The 11286-nt window shown below is 42.3% G+C and overlaps 1 protein-coding gene across 5 annotated transcripts in view; it reads right to left on the minus strand.

The window, feature by feature from the left end:
• Positions 1–11286, minus strand: part of LOC112458587 (ecdysone-induced protein 74EF) — a 187510-nt gene that overhangs the window by 118715 nt on the left and 57509 nt on the right. For 4 of the 5 annotated variants that reach the window (XM_025022297.1, XM_025022300.1, XM_025022299.1 and 1 more), the window contains exons 2-4: positions 10862–11154; positions 10235–10481; positions 9540–9641 (exon numbers count right to left, since the gene is read on the minus strand). In XM_025022297.1, the coding sequence (XP_024878065.1) occupies positions 9540–9641; positions 10235–10481; positions 10862–11002 (490 nt within the window). In that variant the 5' untranslated portion in view covers positions 11003–11154. The remainder of the gene's footprint in view (positions 1–9539; positions 9642–10234; positions 10482–10861; positions 11155–11286) is intronic. The other variant, XM_025022298.1, reaches the window with a different exon arrangement.

Raw genomic sequence — 11286 nt, forward strand, 5'->3', positions numbered from 1 at the left:
CACCTGACCTACATTCCGCGACGGAGTCAATAATCGGTGAGGCCATTATACGGGGTGTAGCGAAAGCCGCGTATCTCAAATCCGAAACGAATGTCGAAGGGCCGAACTTCGAGAAGAGCGGGAGTTCGTATCGAGTTGTGACGAACGATTGAAAATTTAATGACTCTCGCTGAAGCCGAATTGCGAAACATAAATAAATAAGAGCCGAGTCCTTTTTTCTTTTCTTTATTTATCTTCGACCGCTGGACTTCGCTCTGACAGAATTTTGTCTCTAGAAACTGAATTATACAGATATATGAACTCAAATCTTCACGTATCCAAGAACGTTTCTCTTTATAGGAGTCTATAAGATTCTTCAATCAAATCAAAGATTTATCAAGAAATCTTTGATCCAAGTGAGACTTTTGGCGCACGCTCTATTTACAGGGAATTTTTGACTTCGTACAGTTCGCGTTAAATGAATCATTAATCAAGATAAACATGGGGCGAATAATCACGAGGAATAATCGCCATACAGAGCGAATAATTGCAATTATGATGGCGGAAGCGCGCTTATAAAAGCACCTGCACCTCAGATCGCGATCCACCGATCTGTACCGTGGATCGATCGATCGATCGCTCACCCGCTCGCTCGCGCTAACTGTATAACCATAACCCAATTCCGAGGCACAGCCGAGCATGCATATGCACCTTTTCTACGCGGCGAGTCGTGTATAAGGAAATTCCCGATCTCGCGCTGCGCGACTCTTGCGAAACTGTTTACTTGCCGGCATATAGGAAACCTCCGAGAATAAAGGAGGCTCTTAAAGCACTATCCACACGGTAGGTTTTTATTTTACCACGCCTATTTAATTTTCAATTTAAATAAACAGGATTTAGTAAACTGATATCGTTAGGCACAATTAGCTAATTCGTCCAAGAGAGAGAAAAAGAAAGAGAGAGTTTTGAAATAATCCCGAAATTTACTCTTTTTCTATGTACTGGCTCTATCTATTGCGATTCCTGAGGGTTGTGTTCATATTCTTATTATCCCTGAGTTAGATATTTTCTTCCAACTTTCTTTTCTGTATAATTTTTATTTTTCTACTACTTCGATGCTTATTATCGAAGGTAAAAACTTGGTTGTAATCGATCACGCTGCACGTGCTAGGATTAAGGTCAGATTTGCATATCTATTCGCGCCGCGATTCGGAAATCGTCCTATGCCTTTCAAGTAGCGTGCCTCTGGGAAGAGAGCCGAGAAATTAGTCCTTGGGCATAACGAATTTCCTCCTCCCTCCGCCCCGCTTTCCGTTTCCTGCCCCTGCGTTACCACGCATGGTCTCTCCCCCTGTGAAAAGCAAGCGAGTAGTGACGAGAGCGTCGGTGAGAGACCGCCTCGCGGAAATGCATTTTTACTGAGAAAACACCAGCCAGAAGTCGAGAGACGACTACGAGCACCACGACGACGACACAGCGACGCGAGTAGGTACGGAGCGCGCCGCTCGTGGGAATTAAGGTTACCGGCCCGCGCGTCCTTCGAGACTTAATTATTACCGAGGCGCACCGGCACGCATTGTCGACCGCGCCGCGAGTTTTATTTTTAAACGAAAAAGAGGGAAGGAAGCCGGGTATCGACACAATGGACGAGCCTTGGAGACTTCCGCGAGAGCTCCGCTCAACATCTCGACTTCGTGCGATCTGATAAACGCGACTTGAGTTTCTCGCGATCTCCAGCACGGAGGTACCTTCATATTTGCACGATCAATAAATAACGTATAATGGAGGATAAAATAATTAAGTCGTGCAGACAAAAATGATAAAATAAATTATTTTGTTTTCATATAACGAAAAGGAAACTTCTTTCATTTGAATAAAAGAAATAAATAGGATCTTTCGGAGCACTATTCTCATTTGACATTGGAGGATTTATTTAGTAAGTAAGGTATTACAATAGAAATTATTGTTCATATTGGTCAACGTTTCTCACGGACCAACCGCAAAGTGAAGGTACTGTAGATTTCTTAATTACTGCACGTTATTACTTAACTGCAATTCGGTGCTTAATTTCTTGGAGATAAGATTCGCAGAGCTTTTTATTTGCGTAATAAATAGAACAGTCGTTGCCGCGTCGTCGGCGACACGACGACGTAGGATAGAAATATCGTTCTTATCGGTCGACTAACATTTCTTCCGATTGTACGCAATTACGTGGTTGCGAAAAGCATGAGCCCGATAAAATTCCGAAACGCGTCTTTTACGAGCCATGGATGCGCGAACCAAAATTGCGATTCTGCACGCGCTTCTTATTTGCACAATAAATAGAACAGATAGACGTATACGTATCTCGACGAACATGTACATATATCGTTCTTATCGGCTCGATTAGCATTTCTCACGAATTTCCGATTAGACTTTTTAAACTCGAGCTCGATTCGGCGTCGAAAAGAGAGAGAGAGAGAGAGAGAGAGAGATAAAGAGAAATTCCGGTTACACCGATTTCAAGAATTTCCCAAAGGGATGACGGTCTTTGACAGCCGCCGAAAAAAAGGGGACTGCCGAGGAAGTTCAAGTGTAAACAACCCTGGCTCCTAAAAACCGACGCATACGACTCCCTAAAAAGCGATACATTACGATATGGGAGGGCCGGCAGGCTGCACGTGTTCCTGTTAACGCGCCTTAACTGCAGTCGGGATCGCTCCCCCAGAATTTTTTGTCAACCCCTTCCGCACGAACCTGCACTCGCTCGTCAGCATCAAGGGACGCGACGCGGCGAGATCTAAACATTACGCCGCGATGTTTTCGTACGTGTCGGATGACCGATTTTCACCTCGCGCCGTTAATTTCGGAGCGAGCTAACGCAGGACGATTTTTCACGCGACCGAGGACTGGAGGACTGAAATTCCCCCATGCTAAAAAAACATTCTCCCAGCAATTTAAATTCTTTATCAAATAAGATCGTATATATATATATATGTATATATATATATATATGTACATTTTTTAAATTTTTTATCGCGTATCGAACCGCGCAATATGAGAGTTAGAAACACGAATGTTTTATGCGATGATAGTTTGAATGTTTGCCCATCTAAATGAGCCTTAATGTGGCTCATCAATATTACTGCGATCCAGTAGCATCCGCCGGCTCTCCTATTTTATGTAATCGCTGTTTGATCAACACGACGATTGACCGAAATTGCCGGTGTAAGCGGTAACGTTATCTGTCGCAACGCACCGGCAGACGTCGAGCAAAATTGTTGCAGCATGAAAAATCGCTCGAAATAAACTGCCGCGCGTTCCAGTTTCCATAGCGACAGCGAGATGTGTGTTTGTGCAGAAAGCGGCCGATTTTCAACAGGTGGTTCCTCGGGTCCGTTCGCTTGCATGGCCTGTTAAGTGGACGGCCTTCGAGTTCGAGCTCGTCAAAGTTGCAGGGATTCTATCAGTCTAGAGCAACCTGCCAGCTTATCTTTTTATCCCGCGGCACGTCTTTACGATCAACTGGAGTAGCGCTACTTCGGTCCAAGCTGTCCCGTGATGTCGCTTTGTGTAAACAGGAAACGCGACAGTCATATAACATCATCTTTTCTTATTTACTATTTTTCCTTTCTGTTTATATTGTGATGAAGTAAAACGAGATAAGATAACCAAGTGTACGATATAAATATACTACATAAAATCCTATCTTAATGAAAGGCAAGTTTGTAAAAAAGTCTCGCAAAAGAAAAACTTTTATTCGTACATCAGATTATTCATGCTAATTCGACGTCTCCAAAGATACCAATTTGAAATCGAGGAGAAGACGAGAGAAGAAAGTGGAGAGGGAGCGAAGAGAAGGATCGGTTTTTACTAAAGAACGTTGTTTACATCCGCATGCGCGAATTCGTTTTAAAGGAGGGTTACAGGTAATACCGGTGGACTCGGCCAAGGGGCCCTGACCTGATTGTAGAAAATGTCAACACTCTCGTTACGCGGCTGTGCACTATCACCGCGCACGCACACGCACGCACGCACGCATGTACGCGTGCGAGTGCGAATGCGTAAGCGCCGCGGCTTCGCCGCGCCGGCTCTTAAAGTGGCCATCTTGAATTCACTTTCAAACGATACGAGAGAAAGAGGGACGGGGAGGAGAGAGAGAGAGAGAGAGAGGAGAAGGAGAGACGCACAAGTGCGCCTTGTGGCACCGTCGCGGCGTGTGGCAATACGAGGAAGCCGATTACCCAACCAGCCCCGAGATCCCTCGAAGTCCTACTCATTACACGCGATTCCGTGTAACGCGCCGCTTCGTTGCGTGTCGTTTGAACTTAGAAGCGCGTTTCTTTTTTTTTTCCTTTAAGAAGAAAAGTTCGAATATAATTGAGAAAAATGCAAAACAATTTGAATCTAAAATTTACCGAGACTTTTATTCGTTCGGTTTCAAATCATTGCGAGCCCCCTCCAATATATTTTATAAAAGAAAACAAAACTGATATTATATATATGAGTGAGAAAAGTTGATACTATATTTGCAGTATCGGCATATCTAATGGATGGTAGAGAAAAACAACTTCTAATTACTTAACTTACTGATGCACGACCGTTTAAATAAATTCACTCATTGTCAGTAAATATATGCCGGTCCAGGGTTATTAGCTTAAGACCTAAGATATTGTTAATATACTTATTATTTTACCTGTCAATACTTTTAATGTAATCGTCTAAGATATTGTGTATAATTATTCGATGCCGAAGATAAAACGGTGATAAGATAACGGTGCTCGATATCGAAATAAATTGTAACGTTCTAAGAACGTCCCCGTATTTGTGGAATGAGGGATCTCCCCCAACGTTAGTAAAAGTTCGCAAGAAAGTTGCAGTTGCATCGCATCGCAAATTCCAGAAAAAGTGTGGCAAGTGCAACGTCGCGTGGGATTTGTTGGCAGCACGCAACCGGCAAGCGGCAGCTGTGTAAAACAACAACATCGCGGGCGAAACCCAGAAAATCGTAAAAGGTCGAACAGCGGAGAGTATAGAATCGCTTGAAAACGAGTTATCGGCTCGAATCACGAGGGGCCGTTTAAAGTGTGGCTCACCGCGAAGCGAGAGATAGGGGGGGGGGAGAGGGATCGAGCAATTAACATAGAATTACTTAGACCCACTACATAGTAAACTCTTTCTCAGATTCGCAATTTATCCTTGCCCCGTCCGTTCCCACGCGATTACTTAACGCGTGATACTTGGGAAGTATAATATCGAACAATTCCTGCTGAAACGTCCGATAACATCGACACGGAGGGGAAAAAAACATATTTCTTGGCACTCATTAATGGGAAAGCATATTACGATTATTGTAAATAGGCCTGAGCCTTTAGCTAATGATTGATTTATGAGCGAGTTTATGAGTGAGTAGCAGCGGCGAGTATCGATCGCCCTCATCATTGATTCGCTTCAAACACCCTGCATATTTTTCGAGAAAAATATATGAACCGTTGAAAAAGGAGAGAAGTGAAAGACGAGCAAAAGTTCGCCAATGCTATCGAACGTAAATTCTTGTTACTTGGCAAAACAAAACCGATAGCGTTACAAATGCATTAGTCACACTTTATAACTACGTTAATTAAAACACTCTTCAAAATACATGTAGCACAAATCGATATGTATCTTAAATATCGTATTAATTACACGTGTTAATTAAAGGTCGTGCGAAAGATTTTCTCCGCGCAGAGAGGATTTAATCGGTCACGTGGCAAATGTGTCTCGGATGACCGCGAAGTCGATACATCGGCGGGAGATATATCGGCGCAATATCTTTACAGTGCACCTGTTTCTTCTCCGCTTAGGCGAGGAAGCGGAGAAAGCCGGCGCGCACGAATCTCGGATCTATTTCCGTGGGGCCCCAACCGGGCAGTGACAGACGGAAGGAGGGGAAGCGGGCGGACGGGGAGAATTTATGTGTTTGGGGAGGGTCAAGGGAACGAGGGTAGCGACAAGTGCAGCGAACGGGTGGAGGACAGCTGGATGCAGCGGGCAGAGGAGACGGGAGACGAAAGGAGGGGGGAATGCACGAGGGGGACGGATGCACTTGCGCGTCGCGCGTCGTGCGCGCGTTATCGAGACGAATTCCATTCCCCGGATCGTTTCCAACGGCGAGGGCGCGACGCGGAGGGCCGTTTTCGGGACCGGGAATCCGCGGCATCCCAAATCCGAGAAGGCTACGATCGGTGAAACCCGGAATCCGTGAATCCGTAGGGGGACCCGGGGTGTAGAATCTTGTAGGCGATAGAATCCGGAGGAGATCACGGAACTTCCGTCACACGCCGCGACCGCGAAGATTAACATCTGTATAGAAATTAGGGTAACCGAGTCTCACCTTGTAGTAAAATTTGAAATCGATATAGAATCCAGAAATTTAAGAATTTGTTAGTATACGTGAATGCGGGATAGAGAATTCTAAGTGAAAAATCGTAGATCTGAGGTTCCGTGTAATACGAAATCAAATCCAGGTCTCTTTGGAATTTGGAATCGAGGATCAACGAGAATCCGTAAGATTCGATGCTCGTAAAGAAGTTGGAGTTGAGAAATCCAGGATTTGCGAAATGTTTGGCAAAGTTTGAAACACGGGATTAGGACCCGTTCAAACGGATTCGTCCAAGAGAGTTCGGGCAGGCATCAGGCCTTTGGTCGTTCCGCCCCGATCGCAGTCTAATAAATCGGGAAAGTCGCCTGAAGAAATGTGCATGTTGCACCGAGTCGATGGTCGCTCCCGTAACGGAACGAGCCGAAAGTGAATTATATAGTTATTCGCGTTCCGATGTTTAACGCGAGATTACTTTCTTCTGCCCTACTTTTGTTTTCACGAGCTGCGCTCGTCGGCGCGGCGTTTTCTTCGCCGTCACCTCGGGACGATTGAGAGGGAAAAGATGACGCGTGGAGACGAAAACGTACAAATTGCACGCACGCGTTCAGAAATGAAAATCCCTCCGACATGCGCGCGCGACCGCTCGATCGAGCATGTAACGGCAGCGAATCGGGGCGAAAAACCGCTTTTTGCGCGCGCGTTACGCATCGAGTGCTCGGTGAAAGTGATGCTTATGTCGAAGACGCACGCCAGAAAACTAGCGTAAATTTAGCGCCATACGCTCGCTTTCCTCCCGCTCGTTCGTCTAACGAGTTCACCAGGTATCGCGATCGAAATCTGCCGGATAACACGCGGGACATCCTTAATAAACTACATCCGATTAAGCCGCTTTCGCGTCTCGATTAAAAACGCAGTTTCAAGTAGGACTTAAAGCGAGTTGGCTCGCACGCGCGTGAAATGTAAATCGTGGATACTTCAATAAACACAAAAATGTAAATTAATTTCTAAAATGCATCGTGCTTCATATTCGATACGCAACGGAAACTTTGTAAGCGATTTTTTAAATTGATCTTTTGAATTATTTTGTGTGATATAAACGTGTTTAATAAATCTTTCAACGATGTAATTCTCGTGAAATATATAAGAATCAATGTATTTTTTCTATTCATAAAAATTAACTATTTCTCATCAAGTAATTTAAGATAATTTGATATCCAAATAAAATTTATTTCTTTCATCTTTTTGTTGTTATCTCACAATTAGTATAATTTTATTTTTAATAAAATTTATTGCGTTTACTGAAAAGTGAAAGATTCTTTTCGCATTCTTTCTTTCCCTTTCTTTCTTCTTTCAAAAAAAAAAACCGCAATCGTCAAGTGGTCAAGCATTCAACTTCGGTTCTCATGGAGAAAATTACTATTGGCGTGAAAAGCAAAAGTATTGCGGCTTTCGTACATTCTAGCTTTATTGCAATTTGATTTAAATTTGATATAACATTGGGGTGCAGATTTCGAACTGTATTTGTAATAGTTTTGTTAGAAAGTTTCGTTTCTCACTTTCCAACCGCTTTCTAAAAATGTGAAAAGAACAACGATGAGCACCCATTTCAATTCGTGTTCTAACGGCTCGTAATTACTCGTCGCGGCCTGCGGTCAGGACGAAATTGCGAGGCTCCTCCGCCTCGTCAAAAGTTCGACAAAACCCGCGCGTTGAAATTGACGTATAAAAAATCTGAATGGCCAATCGACGATCAAATCCCGAGTGCAAAACGATAAAAATCCTTAAATGAAAAAAAAACCTGTAAATCCAACACCAGATTTCTTGCGTATTTAAACTTTATTAAGATATCTCATAGCGTTGTTATTCTATTTATGTTTTAAGCTTTAAAGTCAGTGGATCACAAAATCTGTGAAATCTATAATTTAGTATTTATCTCTCGATCTCTATAATTTAGCATTTAAGAAGATTAGAATTGCAGAAATTACGCTCTCTGTAGAATTTAGAATTTATAGAATCTAGGAGATTTAGGTATTTAATCCGTATTCATATACGTTTATTTATTTACAAATATCGAGCTATCGTGCATACGTTCTGTGAATTGATGCTTATAAAATTCATTAAATGTGCAGAAATATATATGTGTGTTTATTTGTAAGATAGAAATTATATCGTTGGAAATTAAAATTTAATTTATATAAATTTTAAAAATATTAAAAAAAAGTAATAATTCTGACCTCTTATTAATTGGAGGGGTAAAAGCCATAGTAATGTAAGTCAATATTTAAAAAAATTTTACTTACACCACTATGGTTTTTACTCCTTCAATTGTTTCTTTAATTATTACACCTTTTTTAGTCATATGCAATAAACTGTTACGAACGAATTTATTTGTCGTTTAAGTAATATGATATTTAAAGCGTCAAAATTACATTTGTCGAAAGATTCAGCAGTTAAAGAGTTTAAAAAGATATTTAGAGACATATTTCGCAATTTCTGAACAAATTATTATATAGATATCACTTCTGCTGGCAATTTTTTTTTTAATTATTATTATTCGGCATAGCCGACTTATTGTTAGACAAAAGATCGTTATCACTTGAAAATAAAACCATAATATATCTACGCAAAATGCGTGTATGCACAAGTGTGAACAAGGTTCACCGAGACGTTTTCATTACGCATGCTGTTCGATAACGCTGCGTGAAACAGCGCCATTTTTGCGGATGTGTTCACGTTTGTCAGAGCAAAGTCGCAAAATGAGCGCGAAAATGCACTCGCGCGCGTACCACATTACTACACGACTGTAAATTATAAGAATTGGGCCACCGCACGCACACGCATGGATGTGTACACGTTCTTTTTTTTTTCTCTCAAGTCACTGTACGCGAGTCTCACACACGCGCAATTATCGCTAACGCGGATGTCTGCTTGCGATTCACGGGACCTTGGCCGGTTTTCCTTTCAGCGATGCGCGATTGAAATTCCCGGCACGCACGGAAAGCGACTTGACCGACCGAGATACGCGCCGATTTGATCGCTCGAAGATAAAGAAGGTTGTACGGATTACTCGGTACAAAAGTACCCACGAAATGTACATTACCGACCGCTGATTTGATGTCGGTAATACAGAAAATTCGCATCGTCGATATGTGCTGTATTTTCCTGCCATATCGATGCACGTTAAGCAAAATAGACGCAAATCAACGTATTTATCACTTACCTTTATTCGTCTCGGGTTGGATGTTCTCCGTCTTAATTTCCGCCCTTGAGGCATAAGGGATGGAAGTTGGAGACCCTTGTGTCGAAGGCGCTGCTAATTTTTCTAGACACATAATATTAAGACGCAATTAATGTACATACATTGCAAAAAGAGATATTGTCGATACACTGAGAAAAAAAATCGTAATTCAAAGAAATATTATTTCATTCAACTAAATGCAGCGGTCACGGGCTGTCAAGCTAACATTTGTTAATTCAAAAAATATTATATTTAAATAGATTCAGAATTTCTTGATATTACTCACGTATATTTGATTTAAATATATTAATATTTGCATTAAACAAATCACTACAACTAAACGAGTTTAGTCAAATTTACAACATTTTTTTCTCAGTGTACGAAAAACATACGGTAATGCAGTAAGAGTCAATCCAGACTTTGCATAGCTGCATACGAAAATTATCCAATTGCATTTTACGCGCGTCCATAGGCTGCATTCGAGGAGCGCGCTATTAGCGCTATTGCATCATTCTGTCTTTATCGCTCATCAGGTGTAAAACAAGGATAGAACAAGCAAATAGCGCTAATAGCGCGCTCCCCGAATCCAGCCATAATAGTGGAAAATTTTCTTTATGCATATCTGGTTTTTATGAAGCTATGCAAGTTTGTTTGGATAGATCAACAGTACAATTCACCTGCTAATAGAGGATTCGCAGCGGCGATGTTGTGCCTCTGTCTCTTGTAGGAAGGCGTTGTGGTGGAGGTGGGTTGGCTGGCCTCTGCCTCGAGTTCCCGTAGGAAGTCCAGGGGATCGAAAAGTTCCTCCCCTGTGACACCGGACATACCCGCGCCTTCCTCCGTCGGCACGTTCGATGCCGTCGGCGTCCCTACCAAAGCACTTAGCTCCATCGGAAACTCAACTGATTGGCCTGTGTTGCTCTGCTGAAAACACGGAAAATCAAAGATTGAGATCAATTCGATGAATTTTCTTATCTTGATAATATATATCTGTGTGATTGTAGACATTATTTTACTACCGTGTATAAATATATTCTAATAATTCATACACATTTTGCATCTCAGATATCTATCTTATGCAATTTAAGTTCTATATTTTGTAAATTAACAAACTCTAAATCAAGTTTCACACAAATCTCTTCAAGCTTCACTCATCCAAAATTCTGTTCTTTATTGCAATGAAATTCAAATTATATATATTCTAGGTATCACATCGCGCGATCTATCAAGTTTCACGAATATCGCGGGAATCTCTTTGAATCCCGAATTCTAGAATGCAAATTCTAAATCCGTTAGTCACTCACCTGAAGGCACTGGGATAGATCCATCTTTCCGTCATTGTCAGAGTACCAGAATAGTTCGTCGTCTATGAAAGGCATGTTTGATTCCTCCTTGGGCACGAGGGTGGAGGTTAATGTGGGTATTTGCGATACGGGGACCGGCATCGGGACCCGTACCCGGCGGCGGGGCCACTTTAGCCACCCCCGCGCCTTCTAACATCTAAAACCACCTCCGAGACTTCCCCGCCTCTTTCGCCTTCCGCCTATGCCGCACCCAGGTGGCTCGGGTTCTTCCTTTTCTACGCGCTATTGTTCACCTGGAAGCAGAATTCATGATTAGATTGTGCGCACCATAAAAATTACACGTGATTAACTCTAAACTCAAAGTGGTTTCCCCCGCGCGTGACGCAAACGCGTGAATATATAGTCTTCCTTCATTTACTGTACAC

Source organism: Temnothorax curvispinosus, unplaced genomic scaffold, assembly GCF_003070985.1.
Source record: "Temnothorax curvispinosus isolate PA1 unplaced genomic scaffold, ASM307098v1 QBEX01009010.1, whole genome shotgun sequence".
In the NCBI taxonomy this organism is placed as follows: Eukaryota; Metazoa; Arthropoda; class Insecta; order Hymenoptera; family Formicidae; genus Temnothorax; species Temnothorax curvispinosus.